Source organism: Vombatus ursinus, unplaced genomic scaffold (assembly GCF_900497805.2).
Source record: "Vombatus ursinus unplaced genomic scaffold, bare-nosed wombat genome assembly UNPS02014449.1, whole genome shotgun sequence".
In the NCBI taxonomy this organism is placed as follows: domain Eukaryota; kingdom Metazoa; phylum Chordata; class Mammalia; order Diprotodontia; family Vombatidae; genus Vombatus; species Vombatus ursinus.
The window spans coordinates 1411977-1437632 of NW_020954227.1; the positions used below are offsets into that span (position 1 = coordinate 1411977).

The 25656-nt window shown below is 36.1% G+C and overlaps 1 protein-coding gene across 2 annotated transcripts in view; it reads left to right on the plus strand.

Moving 5' to 3' along the window:
* The window catches only part of FERMT2 (fermitin family member 2), a 136413-nt gene that overhangs the window by 24059 nt on the left and 86698 nt on the right, over positions 1–25656 (plus strand). For both annotated transcript variants that reach the window (XM_027861125.1, XM_027861126.1), the window contains exon 3: positions 23521–23754. In XM_027861125.1, the coding sequence (XP_027716926.1) occupies positions 23521–23754 (234 nt within the window). The remainder of the gene's footprint in view (positions 1–23520; positions 23755–25656) is intronic.

Genomic DNA, 25656 nt, shown 5'->3' on the forward strand with positions numbered 1-25656 from the left:
CAACTCCACCAAAAGTGCATTAATCTTCTGGTTTTCCTACATCCTCTCCATCACTTATCATTTTCTTTTTTTTTTGTTTGTTTGTTTGTCCTATTAGCCAATCTGATAGGCGTGAGGTGGTACCTCAGAGTTGTTTTAATTTGCATTTCTCTAATCAAAAGTGATTTAGAGCACTTCTTCATGTGATTATCTAACTATAGTCACATGACTGTAGCTTTGAGTTCTTCATCTGACACCTGTGTGTTCTTATGCTTTGACCATTTATCAGTTGGGGAATGGCTTGTGTTATAAGTTTGATTCAGTTCTGTATATATTTGAGAAATGAGGCTTTTAGCAGAGATACTTGCTGTAAAGATTGTTTCCCAGCTTTCTGCTTTTCTTCTAATCTTGGTTGCCATTGATTTTGTTTGTGCAAAGGCTTTTTAATGTAATATAATCAAATATAATTTAATATAATCAAGTATGTATTTTACATTTTGTGATGCTGTCTGTTTCTCGTTTGGTTATGAATTCTTCCATTCTCTATAGGTCTGACAGGTAGACTGTCCCTTACTAGGGAAGGATTAGTCTTAAGCCAAACAAAGTTTAGGGATATATAAAAATATTTATGACTCTTTTTGAGGTGGCAAAGAATGGGAACCTGAGGGAGTGTCCATAATTTGGGAATGACTAAAAAATTATGGTATATACATGTGATGGAATATTCTTGTACTCTAAGAAATGGTAAAGGAGATAGTTTCAGAAAAATCTGGGAAAACTTATATGAACTTAAGCAGAGTGACATGACCAGAACCAGGAGAACAGTTTATATAGTGACAGCAATATGGTAGACAAATAACTTTGAAAGAATTAAGAACTCTGATCTGTGTAATTCCCAACCATGATTCCAGAGGAGTAATGATGAAGCATACTACCCACCTCAAGATTTGAAAGTGAAAGACTTAAATGAGAGACTCTCTCTCTCTCTCTCTCTCTCTTTCTGTCCCTCTCCTCCCTCCTCTTCCTTTCCTCCCTCTCTACACACACACACACACACACACACACAAACACACACACATACAGACACATACACACTTTCATCATAGCCAGTGTGGACATTTGTTTGCTTGTTACATGTTTGTAAAAGTGATTTTTTTTCTGTTTTAAAATTGCAGGATTGAGTTGGAGTGTGAGAGAGAGAGCATAGATTTTTGTTAATTAAAAAAATAAAATATAATTAACAACAAAGACAAACTCTGTAATCTTTGGGCGGAAGGGGGAAATGATGTCAAAATGTAAAAAAGTCTTGGGGGGGAATAGGAAGGGGCAGTGGGGAAGATAGAACTATCAGTAATTTTTTTAAAAAAATATTTTTTTCCAATTACAAGTAAAGATAGTTTTCAACATTCACTTTTATAAGATTTTGGGTTCCAAATATTTTTCTCCCTTCCCAAGACAGCAGACAATCTAATATAGGCTATAGGTGTACAGTCATATTAAACATATTTCCACATTAGTTATGTTGTAAAGAAGAATCAGAACAAAAGGAAAAAACCACAAGAAAGAAAAAAAAATAGTATGCTTCCATCTGCATTCAGACTCCATAGTTCTTTCTCTGGGTGTGGATAGCATTTTCCATCATGAGTCTTTTGGAATTGTCTTAGATCATTGTATTGCTGAGAAGAGCTAAATCTATCAAAGTTGGTCATCATACAGTGTTGCTGTTAAAATGTACAATGTTCTCTTGGTTCTGCTCACTTCACTCAGCCTTAGTTCCTGTAAGTCTTTCTAGGTTTTTTTGAAATCCACCTGCTCCACATTTCTTATAGCACAATAGTATTTCATTACATTCATATACCACAACTTACTCAGCCATTCCCCAACTGATGAGCATCCCCTCAATTTATAATTCTTTGCCACTACAAAAATAATTTTTAACATAGAAGCCTTTGATAATTGAAGAAGATCATGACCCAGTTCTCTATTCATGTAAATACATGCAAGGGACTTATAAAGACATTTTGAAGCTTTACTGCATTTACCCTTATTTGTTATTTTTATCCCTTGACTCTAATTTATTGATTGTTGCTTATAGTAAAAAAAAAAAACCTTTGGAAATCAAAACCTCAAAAAAGGCTCACTCAGTTCTTGCTTTTCATATTAGTGGAAAGAATCTGAAACTTTTTTGTAGAGGAGTGGCAGGTAGAGAAGAGTGGGAGAAGGGTAGAAACTTGGTTGGAAGCAATAAGGTGTTGCAGTAAAGCCAGGGAGGCATTCGTGGAAGCTGGAGAAAATATATCCAAAGGGAATATACTTCCCTTTCAGAATACCTTCCTTTTTCTCTTGTATTTTACTGTCCCAGGTGACTTGTATCTTAGAGATGGAACCAGGGGAGTTTCTACTCCTCAGTCAGAATCTCAGTACCTTGAAAGCAGGCTATCTCATTTTTGTCTCTCCATCCTCAGTCCCTGGAGTTAACGTGCATAGTAGAGCTTCCTGAGTGCTTATTGACTAATTTTATAGGAAATGGGAAGAAGAGGGAGATGTTCCTGGGATACCAAGTTGTTACTTTAAATACTTTTTCCCATATAACTTTGTTGTGTGATGGTTAGGTTCTGTAGTGCTATATACTTCAAGTATGATATGCATGGGGGTTTTTTATAGCTCAGAGCCCAGTATAAAGTTTTCTGTGGGAAGTTACATTTTGAATTTTCAATAAGTGCCTTGGAAACGAAGGTTAGTTAGGTAAGTCTGTACAAATAAAAGGGTTGATGCCTTTAGAAAGAGTTTAAGTAAGTAAGAAGTGTATCATAAGGGCTTTATTTCATGTTTTGGGAACATCATTACTATTCTTTCAGCTAGTCTTCAGGTACAAACTTTGTTGTAATTCTGACTAGATTTAGACCACAGTTTTTCACATTTGAACATTTGAAATGTTACGAATGAAAAACCCTAAAAGACTGACTTTCTGGGTAACTAATAATCAATTTATTAATTAGCTAGAAATCAATAAATTGATGGTCATTGGTGTCTCTCGGTAAACAAAGACAAACTCATGGAAAGCCTGAAAGCCTTAAATATTTTTTTAAAAAAGAATGTGCCTGGGGTAGCTCGGTGGCGCAGTGGATAGAGCACTGGCCCTGGATTCAGGAGGACCTGAGTTTAAATCCAGCCTCAGACACATAACACTTCCTAGCTGTGTGACCCTGGGGAAGTCACTTAACCCCATTGCCTAGCCAAACAAAAAACAAACAAAAAAAATCTCCGTGACAAGTGAAAATCAATCCTGATTGGTGGACATTTAATGAGGTAGGTTAGAAGCCTTCAGCTCCTCCTACTGAGAACATGGTTGATAATGAGACTCAGCTGCCTCCAGCAATCAGGACAAGAGAATCTATTTCCATCCAGACCACTATGGTTGGTTTTCTCCTTCTTGGGTTGGCTGAGTCTAAATTCTTTCCCTTTTTAATGGAGGACAGGGGCTCTTTTCCCCAGGGCAAGAACTCACTCAGACCTTTTTTATATACTCTGAATAGAAGTTAGGTCTCCTAGTTGGGTGGGGTGCTGCCCAGGATTGAAGAGCATGTTCCTTGAGGGCTGGAACAATCTCATCAATCAGTCATGCTTTCATACATTAACTTTTTTAGAGGAGCTGGGCTTTAAATTAGGAAATAGAAGAGAAAAACCTGGATCTCAATTTAATAATTGGCTTTTAATATAGTAGTAAAATAACTTTTGTCTTAATTTTAAAAATTGGCAATTTCCTATATTCTCCTGAAATGAGTTTTAAACTTTTCTAAATGAGGAAATGAAACTTCATAAATGTGAGTTTGTTGCACTAATCTTACAAATGCCACAATAATAATATTCCCTACCACATACAGGAAATTGATGCAATTGAGGCCTAACTAAATCCTTCCTTTTTCAAGACTTTCAGATTTGTTTGGCATAATGTGAAATTTGAATTAATCTGGGCTTACTATATCTCAATATAAGTAATTGATAGCAGTATATGGTATTTTAAAATTTTCTTTTTATTATTATGAACATAAGTATCAACTAACACATTAAGCTATTCAAAGAACAGAAAAAGATTGTAAATCTCCATTATGTATAGCTTGTTTTTTCCCCATATTATGCTAATTTAATATGGTATTTCTAACACTGTCCTTCTTGTTTGAATCTCCTGTAGTATCTTCTCCTTTAAAAAGAAGATTTATTGATGCTCCCTTTTTCTTCCTATTTAAAATATCATTATCACTGTCCTTTAGTCTCCCCTCTCACCCAACCTCCACAGCCAGACTAAAAAACCAGCAACAAATCCTTCCTTGTAATGAAAGTTGTATAGTTAAGAAAAACAAATCCACACTTTGTCCCTATTTGAAAATGTGTATTGCATTATATACCTTTAGTACATTACCTCTCTGTTAAGAGGTGGAAAGCATTATTCATTATCAGTCTTTTGGAGTTGAATTGATCATTGCATTGATCGAATTCTTTTACAGTTATTTTACTTTACACTATTGTAGTCATTGTATAATTTTTTGTGCTTCATTCACTCAAAATTGGTTCGTGGGAAAGAATCAGGAAGAGAACTAGGAGAGAGTGTCACAAAATCTAGAGAGAAAGGAATATCAAGGAGAGAAGAGGGTGACTGATAAAATGTCAAAGGTGGCAGAGAGGTCAAGAAGGATGAGAATTGAGAAAAGGCCATTAGATTTGGCAGTTAAGAATTCATTAGTAACTTTGGGGAGAATAGTTTTAGTACTTTCCTTTCTTCCTTCTCTATTTGTTTATGATGTGCTCTTTTATATTTAAGTCATATATTCATTTGGAGCTTATTTTGGTATGAGTATAACATGCTGGTCTATACCTGACTTCTGCCAAATTGTTTTCCATTTTCTCTGGCAGTTCTTCCCCCCCCTCCAAATAATGAGTCCTTATTATGGTCATTGGAATCTTTAAGATTATTGTACACTGAGCTACTTTTGCTTCTGTATGTTGTATCCATAATCTATATCATTCGTCAACTTTTTTTAAACCAGTACCAAATAGTTGTGGGTTTATTGCTTCATAGGAGAGTTGGAGATCTGGTATTTCTTACCCTGTCTTCCCCCCGCCGCCCACCCCGAGTATTTCCCTTGAGATTCTTGACCCCCTGTTCTTCAGATCAATTTATTAGTTTCTTTGGGAGGCGTGGGGGGGGGGTTTAAGCAGTGAGTCACAGCTAGTAAGTATCAAGTGTCAGAGGCTGGATTTGAACTCTTGACTCCAGGGCTGGTGCTTTATCCACTGCGCCACTTAGCTGCCCCCTCCCCCCCGAATTTATTAGTTTTTTTGAAAAATCTGATTTTATTTAGTAATTCAATTTTTTGTTTTTTTTTTTTGTTTAATTCTTTGTTGATTTGTTTGGAATATTTAATTTTATTTTTGTGTTTTATTGTCTTTTGATTTGTTGCCTTTTGACTTTTTTAGTGCATGCTCAGTTCATCGATCTATTATTTCTCCTTTTGTAAAATGAAAGATAATTTTTTTTCCTAAGGATTTCTTTGGTTTCATCCTTTACATCCTAATTTTTCTAACCTCTTTATAGAGATGAAAAGGAGAGGAGAAAAAGAAGGAATTTGATTAACACTAGTAACATGTAATTTAAGTGGTTTATTCCTAGTCCTCTGCCCTTCCTTCCTCGTTGTCAAACCCAGACACCAATCTTTGGTTTTTAAATCTTCTTTCTTTAAAAAACAAAACAAAATAAAACTCTGTGATCAGTTTTTTGAAGCTGAAGTTTGGTTTTCAAAGGTCTCGCTTCTAAAATATATAGAGTACTAACTCAAATTTATAAGAATACAAGTCATTGCCCAATTGATAAATGGTCAAAGGATGTGAACAGGCACTTCTCAGGTGAAGAAATTAAAGCCATCTATAGTCATATGAAAAAATGCTCTAAATCACTGTTGATTAGAGAAATGCAAATTGAGGTACCACATCACACCTATCAGATTGGCCAACATGACAAAACAGGAAAATGATAAATGTTAGAGATGTGGGAAAATTGGAACACTAATGCATTATTGGTGGAGTTGTGAAATAATCCACCCATTTTGGAGAGCAATTTGGAACTATGCCCAAAGGGCTATAAAAGTGTGCATACCCTTTGACTCAGCCATATCACTTCTAGGGCTGTATATCAAAGAGATCATAAAAATGGGAAAAGAACCCACATGTACAAAAGTATTTATAGCAGCTCTTTTTGTGGTGGCAAAGAATTGGAAATTGAGGGGATGCCTATCAATTGGGGAATGGCTATCTGGTATATGAATATAATGGAATACTATTGTACTGTAAGAAATCATGAGCAGGTGGACTTCAGAAAAACCTGGAAAGACTTGTATGGAGTGATGCTGAATCCAATGAGCAGAACTAGGAGAATGTTGTACACAGACAGTAACAGCCATGTTGTGTGATGACTAATGTTGATAGACTTAGCCTGTCTCAGCAATACAAAGATCTAAGACATCTCCACAGGCCTCATGATGGAAAATGCTATCCACATCCAAAGAAAGAACTATGGAGTTTGAATGGAGATCAAAGCATACTATTTGCTATTTTTTTCTTCTGTTTTGTTTTGTTTCCTCTTTCTTGTGGTTTCTCCTATTGGTTCTAATTCTTACTTACAACATGACTAATGTGAAAATATGTTTAATAGGAATGTATATGTATAGCCTATATCAGATTGCACGCCGTCTCTGGGAGAGAAGTGGGGGGGAAGGGGGAGAAAAATTTAAAACTCAAAAGGTTATGGAAGTGATTGTTGATAAATCAAAATAAATTAATAAAAATTTTTTTAAAAAGAAGGAAAGCAGAAAGCTGGGAAACAACTTTTTTTTTTTTTAAAAAAAAGAGAAATATAGTTATAACTTTGGGTTACCTTCTGGCTCTAATAGATCTAAGTGGTTTTCTTTTGTGATTTCTTGAAATATGGTGTCCAGGCTTTTAGTTTAGTCACAGTTTTCAGAGTCTGATTTTTATTATACTTCTCCTAGCCCTGTTTTTTAGTAGATACTTTATGTCTTCTACTTTTTCAGTCTTTTAACTTTGTTCTGATTACCTTGTTCTAACAATTTCTTATCTCATGGAGTCATAGAATTCTTAATTCTTTTTTTTAGGGGGGTAGTGTAATATTTGGATAAGGTTTTTTTACCTTGTGTTCTAAGGTATCTATTTTCATGTTTTTTTCCTCTTGAACTATAATTTCCTTACCTTTTGCTTGATTTCCAGCCACTCTGTAGTTCTTGTGGATGAACTTTCTCGTTCTCCTCTGCGACTGTGTTTGTAGTTGTGGAATTACATTTCTGGATTTATCTCTTAGGGTTCTGTTGTCCCATAGAATTTCTTTATTATATTTGGTTTTACTCATATTTTCAGCCTTAGTTCTTGTTTCATATTTTCTGATCCACCAAGTCCTTTATGGCATACCTGTGAGATAGGCCTTGTTTGGTCTGTTCCTTCTGTAATCTGGACACCATTGCTTGTCCATAAATGGTAGCTGGTATCAGTCCCTGTGCCCTGTCTCAGTCTGTCTTCTGTATTCTACTGCATGTTCTGGCCCCTTTCGGATTTTTTTCCCTTGCATAATCCCCAATTAGGAGTTATTTTTATCCTCTACTATACCCTTGACAGGCCCCAGTATTAGGTTTAAAGTCAAGCTCATCTCAGGCCCCTTGCATAATCTGCTTGGCATTGGCATTCTCAAGCAGATCTAGGGCACTGTTTGTAATGGTGTTGTGGCACACAGTGCTCCAAAGAATCATCCAAAGAATGCTCCCTTTTCAGTGACCTATGTTATTTTGTTCTTTCTGTCCTTTTACTTCTTTTCTCATAGGCCAAGGCCTTCTGGCTTCAGGTCCTTGATGATTGGAACTTTCACTGGCTTGAATTTAAAATGCTGGTTGGGTTCAAATCTGCTTTTTGTAGCTTGAGCTAACTTCTCTATAGGGATCCTTTTCCAACTCTCCCTCCTCCTTTCTCTTTCCCTCCACCCCAGTAGGCTTCTAGCTATCTTTTTTTGTGCAGTTTTCATCCATACAGAGGAAGATAACCATTTCTTTTCTTCTGTATTGATCTTTCTTAGATCATATTAAGAAATATATTGGGGAGGAGACCAGCTAGGTGGTGCAGTGGATAGAACACCGGCCCTGGAGTCAGGAGGACCTGAGTTCAAATCCCGCCTTAGATATTATAGCACTTATTAGCTGTGTGACTCAGGGGCAAGTCACTTAATCCCAGTTGCCTCACTAAAAAAAAAAAAAAGAAAAGAAAGAAGTATACTGGGGTTTATGTTGGAGATCTAAGCTTTTGTAAACCTTTCATGTTGCTGTCTTAACCAGAAGTCCTAGCAGCGTACTGTTGTACTCTTCAGCATTATAGAAACTGGTATATATTCATTTGTATATTTTATCTCTTGATAAGTAAGTTTTAGTATTCGTATAATGTAGGAGTCCATTTGTCATTGGACCAAGCTGCTGCTTGTGTTTATACTAATGTCAGAAGATAACATTTCATTTCTAATGGTGAGAGGAATGAATTAAAAAGCCACTATTACATATTTGACTATGGGGAAACAGGAAAATGAGACAGTCCTTAACCTCTAGGATCTTATATTCTAATGGAGGGAAATAATAGAGGGGAGTGTTGGTTAGGGAAGGGAGCTTTGGTCTGGAGAGTCACAGGGATAGAGTAGAGCCACAGAGTAATCTGTTATTACCCCACTTTCTTTAACAGGCCTTTCCTAGTCTTTCCTGCTCTCCTCTCTTCCTCTTCCCCCTCCTCAGTCTTCCATTAGTGATTTCCTTCTGAGATTACCTTGGGTCTGCTCTACAAATATCATGTATATATGTATGTATGTATAGTTTTCATGTTGTCTCCTCCATTAGATTGTGAGCTCTTTGGTACGTTTAAGTGCTCAATAAATTTTAGTTGATTGATTGACTGTGCTGGTACTCTATCAGTGTCAGAAGAAAATGAGGAAGGCCTTCAGTACACTGGAGACCCTGTATAGTAAACTTATGGGAGGACATGGATATTAGTTGCAGAAGATGGATGGGTATGGTTGAGTTGTTGCCTATATTGTTTGAAAGAACTTCCAAGTAAATGAGATCACAGATCCATTTGAGTCTCTCTCAAGATATCTCAAATGTAATATGTCTAAAACTACACTTTTTATCTTAAATCCAGGGCAGCTAGGTGGCTAGCTGGGACCTGAGTTCAAATATGGGCTCAGACACTTGCTAGCCCTGTGACCCTGGGCAAGTCACTTAACCCTGTTTGCCTCAGTTCCTTTATCTTTCATCCACAAATTAATCCCTCTTTGGAACTTCTATTTTTTGTAAAAACAAAAAACAAAACAAAACAAAAAGATCTTAGAACCTTATCATCTCTCATCTGAGCTATTTCTATAACCTCCCAAAAATCTCCCTGCTTCAAAGTCTGCCTACTCCAGTCCATCCTCTTATACAAGCTGATTTTCCTAAAGCACAGTGCTGATTATGTTGTTCCACTGATTAGTAAAATGGTATTGCCTCTAGCTGTAGAGGCTTGTTACACTTTATTCATAAATACTCCATGATCTAGCCAAACTGGCCTTCTTGCTGTTCTTCATAAATGGCACTTTATTTCCTACCCTCTATGCCATGCACTATCTGTCTCTCATACCTGGAATGTACTTCCTCTTCACCTCTGTTCCTTAAAATCCCTAATTTCCTTCAAGCTTTAGCATAAGTGCTGCCTTTCACATTAGTACTTTCTTAATCCTACCAGATGCTAGTTCCTTCCCCTCAAATTCTCCTATTTTGTGTATACCTTATATGTGTTATCTCTTTTTGTAAGTCACTCAAGGTCAGGAACTGTTTAATTTTTGTCTTTATATCCACAGGGCTTAGCACAGCATATGACACATAGTAGGTATTTAATAAATATTTGAGTGATTGATAGGTGTTCATTGATTCAGCACATTTATTGGGTACCTCAGGTGCTAAGATGTCACAGATGAATACCTTTAAGTAACTTTGAATATAATAGGGGAGGTAAGATAAGTAAATAGATAGACCACAAAATATTTGCTCTAAAGAGACATAAATAAGAGTTCAGGAGGTGGACAACTTGCATTTAATTGCTAATATTGAAGAAGGCTTCATGGAGGAGAAAAACATTTGAGTTGGGGTTTAAAGAACTTTGAAGAAATGTCTCTATTGGAAAGGTATTCCAGGAGAAGGGAACAATATAAATAGAATATTGGCAGAGGGAGAAAGGGGCATTTGGGGAACAGCAAATGGTCAGGTTTGGGGGAAATGAAGTTGAAAAGCTAGGTGGGACTACTTTGTCTTTAAATGCAGTCAAAAAATTTAAACCATTCAATAGGCATTGGAGAACTGTGTATTATTTTTGAGCAGGTAAATAACATCAGAATGAGGGGAGTTTAATTTAGAGGAGAAATGACAGAGTTTGGTCACTGTCTTCTAATATTTGTATTTCTGTAACATGAAAAAAATTAGTTACTTTGCTTGGTTCCAGAGGGCAGAACAATGGATAAATGTTATACGGAGATAGATTTTGGTTCCATGCAAAGAGGAAATTGGGAAATGGCCCTTATGTCTATAAATTTGACAGTTCTCTATATGTGTGATAAATGAGGCCTTTATCAGAGAAATTAGCTTCAAAAATTTTTCAGTTACTGTTGCTAACTGTATTTTCCCCCCTCTCATTTTATTCTCTCTCTCCTTGTGCCCTGTCCCTCCTCAAAAGTATTCTGACCACCCCTTCCCCAGTATGCCCTCCCTTGACCCCCTCCCTTCTCAATCCCTTGCCATTCTACTTTACTGTAGGATAAGATAGATTTCTATACCCAATTGAGTGTGTGTTATTCCCTTTTTGAGCAAATTCTGATGAGAGTAGGGTTCACTCATTCTCCCCTCAGCTCCCCCCCTTCCCCTTCACTGTAAAAACTTTTTCTTGCCTCTTTTACGTGAGATAATTTACCCTTTTTTTACCTCTCCCTTTCCCTTTATCCCAGTACATTCCTTTCTCTCACCCCTTAATTTTATTTTTTATGATATCCCTTCATTTTCAACTCACACTCCTTCTAACTACCCTAACAATGAGAAAATTCATCTTCCCATGTAGGAATGTAAACAGTTTAACCTTATTAAGTCCCTTGTGATTTCCCTTTTCTGTTTACCTTTTTATGCTTCTCTTGAATCTTGTATTTGAATGTCAGATTTTCTATTCAGGTCTGGCAATGCTTGAACCTCCTCTGTTTCATTGAATGTATTTTTTTTTTCCCTGAAGGATTATACTCAGTTTTGCTGGGTAGGTGATTCATGGTTGTAATCCTAACTCTCCAGAATATCATATTCCAATCCCTCTGATCCTTTAATGTAGAAGCTGCTAAATCTTGTGTTATCCTGACTGGCTCCACCATACTTGAATTGTTTCTTTCTAACTGCTTGCACTATTTTCTCCTTGACCTGGGAGCTCTGGAATTTGGTTTAATATTCCTGGCAGTTTTCCTTTGGGGATCTCTTTCAGGAGATGATTGGTGGATTCTTTCAATTTCTATTTTAGAATAGCTTATCAGAGCAGTTTTCCTTGATAATTTCTTGAAAGATGATATCATGATATCTAGGGTCTTTTTTTTTTTTTTTCATCATGGCTTTCAGGTAGTCCAATAATTATTAAATTTTCTCTCCTGGATGTGTGTTCTAGGTCAGTTGCTTTTCTAGTAAGATATTTCACATTGTCTTTTGTTTTCATTCTTTCGGTCTTGTTTTATTGTTTCTTGATTTCTCATAAAGTCATTAGCTTCCATTTGTTCCATTCTAATTTTTAAGGAATTATTTTCTTCAGTAAACTTTTGTACCTCCTTTTCCATTTGGCCAATTCTGCTTTTGAAGGCATTCTTCTCCTCATTGGCTTTTTATACCTTTTTTTACCATTTGGCCTAGTCTGTTTTTTAAGGTGTTATTTTCTTCGGTATTTTTTTGTCTCCTTTACTAAGCTGTTGACTCTTTTTTCCATAATTTTCGTGCATCACTCTCATTTCTCTTCCCAGTTTTTCTTCTGCCTCTCTTAGTTGATTTTCGAAATCCTTTTTGAGCCCTTCTATGGCCTGAGACCAATTCATATTTTTCTTGGAGGCTTTGGATGTAGGAGTTCTGCCTTTGTTGTCTTCTTTTGAGTGTGTATTTTAATCTTCCTTGTCACCATAGTAAGTTTCTATGGTCAGAATTTTTTTCTGTTGTTTGCTTATTTTTCCAGTCTATTTCTTGACTTTTAACTGTTTATTAAAGTTAGACTTTGCTTCCAGGATGGAGAGCACACTGTTCCAAGCAAGCTACAGAGGTTTTATGTAACTGTTTTCAGAGATACTTCTAGGGTCTTGTAAGTTTTCAGTTCTTCCAAGGTGGTGTGATCTAAGGAGAGGTGTGTTTACTACTCTCCTGGTCTGTGAGTGACCACGAGCACTCTTTTCTGCCCTGGAACTGTGATGAGAGTCCTTGCTCCGTTTTGGCCACAAGCGCAGTGTTAGTGCTTCCCCTTACCCTAGGACTGCCACCCAGGACTTTGACCTGGATCTAAGTATGGGCAAACCAACAGAATCCTGCCTCAATGCTAGCAAAAAGACCCACGTCATCTCCTTCTGACCGGTTGTTTGACGCCCCCTTACCATCTGTGGGCTGAGAGTTCCGGAAGCTGCTGCTGCCATTATTGATTCAGTGACTCCCAAGGCTGGGGCTGATTTGCTGGGGCTGGCTCTGTGCGGGCATGACCTGCAGTGGACTATTGTCTGCTCTCAACCCAGGTGTGACAGACCTTTCCCGTTGACTTTCTAAGTTGACTTTGGCTAGAAAATTATTTCACCCCATCTTTTTGTGGGTTCTGCTGCCCCCACAATTGTTTTATGGCATTATTTAAAGGTGTTTGGAGGGATTTCGTGGAGAGCTTAGGTGAGTTGCTGCCTCTTTTCTCTGTTTGGGAAATTCTTGGTCTGTTTTGTGCCCACTTGGTTCCTGCTGCAACTTTCTCTGACTGTTGATTCTTTAGTTATTTAATGATCTCCATCCACTCCAGCTTAGGCTGGGATCACTGAAGCTTTTAATTTTTCCAGAGCACTCTGATCCAGAGCAAAATGTGAGTGCTTCTCACCTTTTTTGAGCTGTGCTAACTCTTAGCTTGTGTTTGGATCTAAGTGACAGAACTGTGGGCTCACCACCAATTGGAGCTTCAGGGGTTTGGTGCTGGACTCGGCCACTGTCAGCTTAGCTGGAAATCTTTGTAGGTTCAAAGCGACAGAAATGTAAGACCCTCTTTGATATATGCTTCTTGCCCTCATTATTTCAATGCAGGCTTCATACTGGGTTGGAGCTGCATATGGACTATCACTGTACTCTAGGGTCAGAGCCCCTTAGCTGCTGTTTGCTTCTGTACTTGTTCATTGCTCAATATATTACTTAGGGCCTAGGATCACAATTTGGGGGGGATGTACACCCCTAGATGCAGATCCTCCCTCATTTTCTGCTAAATCTCTGATTAATATCTGGGGTATGAATGGCAGCTCTTCCAATTAGTACCTATTACACAAAATCAGACCCCTCTGGATCTGGAACCTCTTCTTCTGGCCCTAGTAAACAGCTGCAGGCAGGCCCTTGTTCAGTCATGGTGATTTAATGTTCCCTACTGTGTGCTTCTGGCTAGAAACCTCATTTGTAAACCTCTCTCTCTCTCTCTATGCTGACTTAGGCAGGAAATGACTCACTTTAATTTTTTCTTGAATCTTCTATTTTGGACTTGGTGTGGTATGTTTTTAGGTCCTTGTTAAGCAGTTAAGGGGTGAATTGGGTTATGTTGCTTCATCTTGCTTTGCTATCTTGGCAAGTCTCATTGAATGCAATTTCTCTTTCCTAGTTCTCCCTGCTAGGTTTTGATTTTGGTAGAATCTAGTAAGGGATTTTATGGCTTTTATTATTTATGATATTAGTATAATTTATTGTATTTATAGTCTTCCTTAGCTCAGACCAGCCCTCCATTCCTAGCTCAGTCATTGTGTATAGTATTTTAGTGTACTGTAGCCTGCTTGCTAATATTTAATGTAAAATTTCTGTTTCAGTGTTTATCAGGTACATTGGTCTGAAGTTTCCTTCCTCTGCTTTGTTTGAGATATGGGTATCAAGACCGCATTTGTGTCATAGAAAGAGATTGGAAAGATGTCTTCCTGTTCTTGTAAACAGTTTGTGTAATATTAGAAATAATTGTGTTTTGAATGTTTGATGAATCCATCTGGTTCTGTACATTTCCTTTGGAAGTTCATTTATGGCCTATTCAGTTTTTTTCTTTCTTCTGGGATTGGGTTACTTAAATTCTCTTTCTTTTTCTGTTAATCTGGGCATTTTATAATTTTAAGTATTCTTGCATTTCATCTAAGTTATCACTTTTTTAAGCATGTAATTGGGCAAAATAATTTCCTTTATTTCCTCTTTAATTGTTTGAGTTCTTAATTTTGGATACTAACAATTTGGTTTTCTTTTTAAAATCAGATTAGCTAACTTTTTATTCTCTTAGTTCTCTTCTTTCCCCTCCAAAAAATTAACTCCTAGTTTAATTGCTCAATTCAGCTGTCCTTTTGCAATGAATTTTATTAATTCTTTTAATTTTTATAATTTCTACTTTGTTACTTAGTTGGAGGTTTTTTGATTTGTTCAGTTATTTTAGTTGTATGCTAAATTTTTTGATTTGTTCTTTTTTTCTTTTTAGAGATATATTTCCCATGTTTGCTTTACCTACATGTTTTTTCATGTTTGCCATTTTTGTTGATGAAATTTTCTGTTGTATCTATAATTTTTTTTACTTATCAGTTTTTTATTATTATATGATTTAGTTTCATTTAATTTTTAATTCTTTAAGTGCCTTTAATTGAATATGCTTTTTATTGTATTGTAATCTATAAAAGATATTTACTATTTCTGCTTTTTAACTTTTTTCTTTTTTTCTTTTTTAACTTTTTTTTTAACTTTTTTCTTTTTTTTCATTAGTCTTTTATGCCTTAATAAATGGTCTGTTTTTGTAAAGGTACCACATACAGTTGAGAATTACATAAGTTCCTTTCTGTTCTCATTCAGTAATCATTAGTGATCTGTCCTTTCTGATTTTTCTGAAGTTCTGTTCAGTTTCTTAATTTCATATTTGTCTTTTGTTAGATTTGTCTAGTCCTGAAAGCAGTATATTATGGTTCTCCCTTGTTTTAGTTTTACTTTCTATTTTCCTTTGAAATTCAATTGTTTGGTTCTTATATAGGAAGTATTGAGTAATCTTTATGTTGTCCAATGTAATTTTCTCACCTATCTTTTTTTTTAAATCATGTCTATGTATACTTTAGCCTTATTTGAAATTATAATTTCTACCTCCTGCCCCCCCTTTTAAGCTCAGCTGATACATAATAGATTTTGCTCTAGCCCCTCTTGTTAACAACATGTGAATCTTTGTGTTTCTTGTAAAAACATGTTAGAGGTCTGTTTCCTTATCCATTCTATTGCCCTTTTCTTTTTTATGGGTGAGTTCATTCTATTCATGTTAAGGGTTTTGATTGTTAAACATGTATTTTCCTTTGTCTTGTTCTCATGTGCTTCCCCCCCCTTGCTTCTCTTTCCCTCTTTATAAATTGTTGTTGTTGTCTTTTCAATCACATTTGACTCTTCATGACCCCATATTGGGTTCTCTTAGCAAAGAAAGTAGAGTGGTTTGCCATTTCCTTCTCCAGTTCATTTTACAAATGAGGAAACTGAGGCAAACAGGGTTAAATGGCTTGCCCAGGGTCACACAACTAGTAAGTGTCTGAAGCTGGATTTGAACTCAGGTATTCCTGACTCCAGACCCAGTACTGTATCCACTGTGCTGCCTAGGTATACTTCATAAAAATTGTTATTCAGTCATTTCAGTAGTGTTCAACTCTTCATGACCCCATTGGAGTTTTCTTGGGAGGTACTGGAATGGTTTGCCATTTCCTTTTCCAGCTCATTTTACCAATTTGGAAACTAAGGCAAACAGCATTAAATGACTTGCCCAGGATCATACTACTACTAAGTGTCTGAAGCGAGATTTGAACTCAGTATGATGAGTCTTTCTCCTTCCAGGTTTGGCACTCTTTCTACCACGTAGTTGTCCTTCTTTTACAAAGTAGTCGGTGGTAAAAGACAGGGAGTTTTTGTGACACTTGTGCTTTGTAGAAGGTTTATTTCCTCTCTGTTACAACTCTTCTTCCCTTGTACCTGATCTCAGGTTTTTACTTTTTCTTCCTTTCCTTTCATTCCCTCTTTTACATTCCCCTTTTGAAGCTTGTTTTACTTATGACTGTACCTTTCCTATCCCATCCTTTCTTTTAGACCCCTGTTTCTTCCTCTTATCCTGTTCCCTTCTGTTTCTCCTTTGAGTTGAATGTATTTCTATACCAAAATTTGTGTGTGTATGCACATGCAATTGTTTTCAATGTTCCTTCATGCCATTTAGATAGAAGTGAGGTTCATAAGATCCTGGTTCCCCAACACTTTCCTCTATGTTTAAATACTCTTCACCTTATTATGTGATAGTGATTTACTTCCCCTACCACTTTTCTTTCCTATTATAGTCCCCTGTCCCTCCCATTTTTGTCTTTTTCTATGACCACAGTAGAACAAAATCACTCATAGGCCCTTAGTCATTATTACCTTTATGACTTAAAGATTAGCATTCTGTTTCCTATAATTCCTTCCCACATGGGTCTCTTCCAGTTAAGAAATATGTATGCCTTTCCATGTTTCTCTTGGCACCAGTGTTTTCATTTAAAAATGTCTACTCAGTTTTGGCCTTTTCATCACAAATGCTTGGAAGCCCTCCATTCCTTCCCTTACTCTCCCTTACTCCCAATAGGATTATGTTTAGCTTTGCCCTTTGCTATAAGTCTTTATCTTTTTCTTTTTTTTTTTTTTTTTGTTTAGGCAATGGGGTAAAGTGACTTGCCCAGGGTCACACAGCTAGTAAATGTCAAGTGTCTGAGATCACATTTGAACCTCAAGTCTTCCTGAATCCAGGGCTGGTGCTCTATCCACTGTGCAATCAACCTTCATCTCTTTTGTCTTTTTAATATCATTCTGAGCTCTCCTTTTCAGTGGCAGCTGTCAAGTCTTGTGTAATTCTTAATCTCCTTGGTACATGAATTCTTTATTTTTTGGTTGCTTATAATATATATTTTTTGATCCATAAGCTCTGGTTTCTGGGAGTTTTCATTTTGGAGTTTCTTTCAGGTGGTAACCAGTGGATTCTTTGTAATTCACTTTGTTGTAAGAATTCTGGGTAGTTTTCATTTATAATTTCTTTAATTCTTTTATCCACACATTTTTGGTCATGATTTTAAAATAGTTTGATAGTTCTATACTTGACTGGTTTTCTAGGATAACTGTTGATATTATTTCCTACATTTTCTTATTTTTTGGTTTGTTTGTTTTTTTTTGTTTCTCCCCACCCCCAGTCTTTTGAGGCCTATTTTAATTTTCAGGGCATTTAGTTCTGGGTGAAGTTTTTCACCATCTGTTCGAAGGCATTCTTTCTCCTTCCTATTCTGTTTTGTATTTCTTGCTTTATTTCTCCCAGATGCCCTTATCCTTGCAGCCAGGACTTTTTTTTATCCTCTAGGGCTTTACCTGGAGTCACTGTCTTCCTTGGGGTTTACCCACTAGGTGTCTTATTTCTCCTCTACTTACTAGCACTATATATATCCCCCCATAATCCAGTTCTTAATTTTATATGTTAAGAGGATATTTGGTCAGAATCTTAGCATTGGGGTAAAAGTTATTGAAAGATTTAGAGGAAAGAGTAGTTAAAATGTGATCTTTTATAAATATTTAAAAGGTCTAAGTTGTATCAAGTTTCTGAATATAATAGAGTTGATTCTGTAAAAAATGATAAAATTAACTCAGAAAACAGCTCATTTTTAAAGTAGTACATATGTATAGGATATTAGGTATGTGCTCATATAAAATAATTCCTTTTCTGATATTCTTTTAGAGTGGTTACTAGTTAAAATTCTCCTAATGAAAGTTCTAACATAATTCTAGGCATATGGAGTACAACAGAAGTTAATGTAGGAAATCCTTTAGCTTAGGGACTATCCAGATGAACAGAAGTTAGCTACCTTAGTAGAATTCAGTGACACACTCTCAAAGTGGTCTCATCAGGGGTGAAGTCTGATTGCTATTCACTTGATCTGAGCTCTGCAAGTTCCTGACTGGGTATGTGGATCTAAGTAACAGTGACTGCTGCTAGCCTCAACCTCTCTCAGTAAGGTTTAAAGCTGTGTTGGTTCAGAACCATAGAACTGCAGATTCCACTTGAATCTGTGATTCCCGTCCTGGTTATTCCTCTGTGACCTGGGCTAGATACTGGAAATGAAACTCTGCTCAATATCTGACATCTGGGCCACATTGCTGCTGCTGACTTCTGAATTTCCTCCCTTTTTGGCACACCGCCCAGTGGCTTCCTACCCAAGAACACCACCCTCATGTACAATCCTCTTCTTAGTCTGCCCAGGATCTGTAACATGGAACTGGATAGTAGGTGACAAAACTGCCAGTTCACAGAGCCTTGGTGTGGGTCTGTACTGCCTCTTGCTGTGGTGCACAGCCTTTCCTTGATCACTTGAATGCTCTGAACGTAGCATGCTCCTGGCTTGACCCTGTCTACAGTGTTCACATATCTGCCTGTCTCCCTAAGCTTTTCAAACTATGATGAACAAATGACTCATTATGACTTTTTTGGATTTTCCCATTAGTATTTAGTCTGGTGCATTCTCTAGATTTGTTCTAAGGAGGTTTATGGAGTAGTTCTCCATATTGCTTCCTACCATTCCATCAGTTTGACCCAGCCTCTCACTAGAGTTCTAATTGATACAGAATCCAGTTTATGTTATTATTTAGTTGTCTTAATATCTTCTAATTTCATGGTATTTCCAAGCCCTCTGCTTTATCTTGGTTGCTTAATGAATCCAATTGTGGCTCCATAGCATTAAAAGATTCCTTTCTGGCTGTTTCTGGTCTTTTCTCCTTTTTCAAGGAACTCTGAAATTTAGCTGTAATATTCCTGGGAGTTTTCATTTGAGATCACTTTCAGGATGTGATTGGTAGATTCTTTTAATTTCTGTTTTACCCTCTGAATCTAATGTTAAGGCAAAGGCAAATTTTTCTTTATAATTTCTTGAAAATGATACCTGGGCTCTTTTTTTTTATCATGGCTTTCTAGTGGTGCAATAATTCTTAAATATTTTCTCTTAGATCTATTTTCCAGGCCGATTGTTTTCCCAATGAAATATTTTGCCTTTTCATCAAAATTTTTTTTGATTTTTTTTTGCCTTTGTTGTATTGTTTCTTCATGTCTCATGGAGTCATTAGCTTCTGCTTGCTCAATTCTATTTTTTAAGGAATTTTTTTTTCAGTATTTTTTGTATCTTTTTTACCAAGCCGTTAATTCTGTTTTCTTAATTTTCTTGCATTCTCATTTCTCCAATTTTTTCTCTACCATTCTTATTTGATTTTTAAAATCATTTTTTTCCTCTTGACTAATAAAGTTTTAAAAGCCTTTAATCACAGATATCATTCAAAATAGAATTTTTAACTGGTTTTAGAGGGAAGCTATAACAAAAGTTGTGGTGCTAAAGATAGCAAGTGCAGAGATCACAAAAGTGATATTTCTTCTTCTTAATATAACAGTTTTCCCCTCATAGGTAGAATAGCTTTTTGTTTAGAAAGGTTGGACTGTTTTCTAAGATGACTTTCCTTTGTAAAATGTAATATAATCCAGTCTGGCGGGTCTGTGTTAAGCAGGGTGAACTCTTTTTACTTTGGTGTGCAAGATAATGATTTTTTTTGTACCAACATTGTTCTGCCCTGAGGTTTGTCTCTCAGAGCAGGGGTTCCTTTTGAAAGTGGGAGAAATTGATGTGCCTCATAGACTTAGGAATTAAAAAGAGTCAAGGGTAGAGCTTAAATAGGACTTGACTAAATACTAAGACCATAGAAATGAGTTCTATTTCCATTTCAGTGAATACCAAGAGTAATTACTTTTGAGATTTCTTATAACTAACTTCTTCTTTTTGTTTTAAATCCCACCGTTCCCCCTATAGCTACTAGGTAGGCAAAAACCCTTAAAGGATTATTTTGTTCTAGAGATGAACAGAATAATCTTTTCAGTAAACTAAAAGAGCAAGAAAACAAATCATTGGAGTCTCAAGGAGAAGGGGATTTTTGTAGTCTTGTATATTGCTGTAATTTTCCAAGATTACTAATTCCTTTGTAAGTATTAATTCCATCTCTTCCTTCTTTCTTTTCCTTCATCATTTCCATTAATATTAAGGACCAACCATGTGCAAATAGCACTGTACTTGGCAGAGGGTGGTACAAAGGGGGAGGTTGGATACAAAGATAAGAAAGAACAATTGAAGTGCTTTCAACACAATAGGGAGGATAATAAACTAGCTGGCTTGTATTTACATATCTCTTTAAGGTTTATAAAGTAGTTTACAAATATAATTTCACTTGATCTTCACAACAACCCTGGGAGGGAGGTGCCATTTTCCAGATGAGGAAACTGCTCCTAATCCAGACCTTTTCCCACTTCACTCTGCTACCCCTAAGTCTTCTCAATGCTAAACATCTCCAGTTCCTTCAACCAATCTTTTGGCTTTGTCTCAAGGCCCTTTATCATCCTGGTTGCCCTTCAGGTTATCAGTGTGGATTCCAGATAAAACTTCTTTCCTACAATGAAAAATAGTAATTATATTAATCCATTCCATTTTGAAAACTTTGAATTCATAGTTGCCAATTACCTGCATTTTTATCAAGTGCTTCGTTATAAAACATTGCTTTTCCCAAGTCATCTATCTTCTTAAATTATTTTGAACAAAATACTACACAGACTTTGCCTGGGGGAAAAACTTGCATAATTAAATTTTCAATAATTATTGATCGGGTGATTTTTCCAGTTAAAGCAAAAACAAAATCTGAACCTCCCACTCAAATGAATCAAATTATTGGACCTGCAGATCCTATTATTTGTGGGTACTAGCAGTGCAGTTAGCAACCCATCCACACTATCTTGTTAGACTCATGTCTTCCCATAAAATTTCCTTAGAGGACCTACCTAATACATTGGAGATCTTTAAATCACTAGAAGTAGCCTAAATTTTCCAGAAGTCCTGGAATCCTCAGACTCTGGGATTGGTATGAATGCATTTGGAAAATCACAAGATATACATGTATGTTTTGAGGCCGATAGCTTTTGCTGAAGTTATCAAAGAATAAATGTGGGAACAGGTGTTTGATACCATAAGTAAGTATGAGCTTTTCTCCTTCCGCTCAAAAATTGCCTTATATTTATTATGTATTTTCCACATGACAACCTTTCTAATATTTGAAGACTGAAATCCGGTCCCTATCACAACGGCATGGAGACAGGAGATAAAATATTGTAAGTTCAAGGAACATTAAGTAGGTCAGTTTGCCTGAATAGTAGAGTTCATGGAGGGGAGTAATCTGCAATAAGCCTGGGAAGGTAGGCTTCAGCCAGATTGTGAAGGCCTTTGAATGCTAGAGGAGTTGATATTTTATCCTAGAGACAGTAGGGAGTCACTGGAGCTTTTTGATCAGAGGATATAGTTACAACTGTGTTTTAGGAAAATCAGCTTGGCAGCTCTGTGGAGAATGGATTAGAGAGGGGGGAGAAACTTGCAGCAGGAAACTAATCAGTGAAGAAATTATTGTAGTAGTCCAGTTGAGAGTTGATGAAAGCCTGAATTAGGTGGTGATTTGTGTTGGCAACTGATAGGATGTAGAATGATAGAGAGAAGACTCCAGGACTCAGAATTTGTGAACTTGGACAAATGGAAGGCTGGTGGTGCCATTGACAGAAATAGAGAGGTTTTGGGGAAAAGATATAAATTCATTTTTAAATATATTGAGATACTGGTAGAGTCTCATATCTGTCCTCTGCCCCTCTCTTTCTCACTCCCATCTCCAAGTGGAGAATGTACCATTGAAATTAAAGAGTCACTGATTTGCAATGCCTTCCTTTGTATTGCCATTTTAAAAAGTAGCTGCAGTTGGATCTTAAGTAACAATTTGCTTTTTTTCAAGAGTAGCCTAGGATTGTGCAAAGTTGCTTGCTTTTCTATATTTGAATTCATTTGATATACACAAAGCTGTTAAATAATTAATAAACCTCTTTTTTATTGTTATTGTTGCCATTTATGCCAATAGTATGTTGGGGAAAGGAAGTTGGATGTTGTTCTTTTAGGTTTTGTGTATGTATCCTTTGGTGAAGTGTGTTTGGGAATTTTCATTTTTTTGATAGAGGTATATATTCTTCATGGCAGGTAGGTAATGTAATGGATAGAGCACCAGGTCTATAGTCAGAAAAAACTGAGTTCAAATGTGACCTCAGATGCTTACTAATTGTATGACCATGGGCAAGTCACTTAACTCTGTTTGCCTCAGTTTCTTCATCTATAAAATAAGGCAGAAGGCAACTAGGCTGGTACCTAGTTGGACACCACTGAAATGACTGAACAGTAACATATGTTCTTCTTAAAGTTCTTGATTAGGTTGTAATGTATTAGTGTATTTCATGAGTTCTTTTCTTGCTTACAGAGGACTTAAAGCTCCTTGCTCATGAGCTTTGCCTCCACCTGAGAATACCCTCTTCTCTGATACTATGTTCTGAAGAATAAGCCAGGATTCAGAAAAAAGCTCCCACCTTTTTGAATATTTTCCAAATATACTACAGTGATCTTTTTGTATGTGTTCCATAGCACAAGAATTTGGGCAGGAATATACATACATGCACATATGTGTATGCATAAATTCATGTCTCTTTTTATCTGCCATGCTAGGCAGCCCACAAGTATTATTGACCTTTAAATCTGGAGGTGCCAGGTTGAATTTCTATTCAGTTTTCCTGTAAAATTTATTTGTTTTGTTTTGTTTTTTGTTTTTAAATATGGGCTCACATATGACTGAAGTTTAAAGATTTGCTAACTAGAGGCTTGTCACTAGCTTGAACACTGTCTATAGAGTCTTAGAAAAGATTTAACCTGAGGTGGTAGATATGCTGAGAAAATTTGAAATTGATCAAGTATGTTGTAGAACATAATTGAAGATGCTACTAACCCACTAACAGCACAGTTCTTTGCCTCTAGTAGGCGTTCAGTAAATGTTTATTTATGATATAGAGAAAAGACCACTAGACCTGGAATCAGAAAGATCTGGCTGTTGTTCTTCTACCTAACACAGAATTATGATTCTGGGCATGCTTCAGTTTCATCATGTTAAATGAGAATTGTTCTTCCTCTGCCTACCTCATAGGATTGTTGTGTGAATGGGGTTTTTAAAGTTATTTTTCTGAGGCATTGATTTCTCTTTTATGAAGTAATCTTAATGACCATAGGTATCTTATTTTATTTTTATTTTTTAGATGTAAAAAAAGATTGGTCAGATCATGCCTTGTGGTGGGAAAAGAAAAGAACTTGGCTACTTAAGACTCATTGGACCTTGGATAAGTATGGTATACAAGCTGATGCTAAGCTTCAGTTCACACCTCAGCACAAATTGCTTCGCCTACAACTCCCAAACATGAAGTATGTGAAGGTGAAAGTGAATTTCTCTGATAGAGTGTTCAAAGCTGTTTCTGACATCTGTAAGACTTTTAGTAAGTATTGCTTCATTTCTTTGTTTAAAATGCCCTGTATATTAGCATTCTATGTCTGTCTACTGAGTGATATTTAGCTAACATCCTTTTCAGTGAGAAGTAGCATGGAGCAGTAGACAGAAAGCCAATAAAAGCTGAGTACAAGTCTTGCCTTTCACAGTTGAATAGTTGTTTGACCAAAGGAAGTCATTTGATTTCTCAGTGATCCAGATAACTCTCTGAGACTTAGTTTTAAACAGGGAACTTCTATGCTGTGAAATTGAGTCTGGATCCTAGACCTGTGAAAAAGAAATTCTTTCAGACATGTCCTGAGGAAATAAAAATATACTTTTCCTAGGTGTTGGATTTTGACCCTATTCCTTTATGTTCTCTATTGAAATTTATGATAAATGGTTATTGAAGGAGGGTAAAAAGTTGAGAAATGTAGTATGAATTTCAGTATCCTGTAGTGGAAAGAATAATGGACTTGGAGACAAAAGTCCTATATTCAAGTGTATCCTCTTTCTTAGCAGTTGTGACATTAGGTAAGTTATTTAACTTCTTTGAGCCTCAGTTTCCTTATATTTTTAAAATGTTTTTAATTGATGTATTTTACATTTTATTATCACTGTAGTTTCCCCTAGCATTCCTCTCCCTCCCAGAGAATCATCTCACGTAGCACATATTAAGACCAAAAAAAGAAAAGAAGAAAAAATTCAGAATTATTGATCAGTACATCAAAAAAGTCTGATAATATGTACAATATTGTGGACCTCCTACTTCTGCAAAGGGAGTGGGAATGTCTTATATCTCTTAAACTGTGCTTGATCTTTTTTGCAACATTCACTTTTGATCTGTATATGTAGTTCTTTCTGTTTACATTGTTATAGTCATTGTGTATATAGTTTTATTGGCTGCGCTTCACTGCATCAGTTCATGTAAATGTTAACATGCTTCTCTGAATTTATCATGTTCATTATTTCTTATATTACAGTAATATTCCATTACAATCATGTACCACAGTAGTTTAGCCATTCCCTAATCAATAGGTGTCGCTTTGTTTCCTATTCTTTGCTATCACAAAAAGTTCTGCTATACATATTTTGATGTTTATGGGGACTTTCTTCTTGTCAGTGGCCATTTTGGAAACCAATTTGGAATTATGCAGAATGGTTTTACTGATTCACAGCTCCATCAACAATACCTTAGTGTACTTAATCTTCCCACAACCACTCCAACATTGACTGTTGTATCTTTTGTCATGTATGTCAATTTGCAGGGAGTATTCTTTTATGAAGTTGTTAATAGTTTGTATTTCTTCCTTAAGAGCTATTTGTTCATATCCTTTGACTACTTTATTTTTTTGAGGAATGGCTTTTGGCCATATACATATACTATATATGTATATAAAACGTGAATATATAACATATTTGTAGCAGATATACATTGGGGGTGTGTGTGTGTATATGTGTATGTGTATGTGCATACAGATTGCTTTCCAGTTTTTACAGCACTTTTTATCACATAGGGAGTTTTTTCCTAAGTAATTTCTGTTTTCTAGTTTATGGAACACTGGGTTGAGTTTCATCGTTTCTGATTTTTTTCTTGTCTATGTTCCTTTGGCCTATCTCTCTTTTTTAATGAATACCAGATGATTTTGATTATTGCTACTTTTGAATATAGTTTGCTTTTTGGAAGTACTGTTCCGTGGTCCTTTCATAATTTCTCTTGATATTCTAGATCTTTGGGTATCCAAATTCTGTATGGTATTCCTTTTATAGTATGACTGGTATGGAATTAAAATTGTAATTAACTTTTATATTGTCGTTTTTTATTATAATTGGCTGTTTTCTCATTTTTAAAGTAGAAATAAGTATCTACTTCACCTGCCTAACAGAGTTTTAGTGAGGATCAAAATAAATA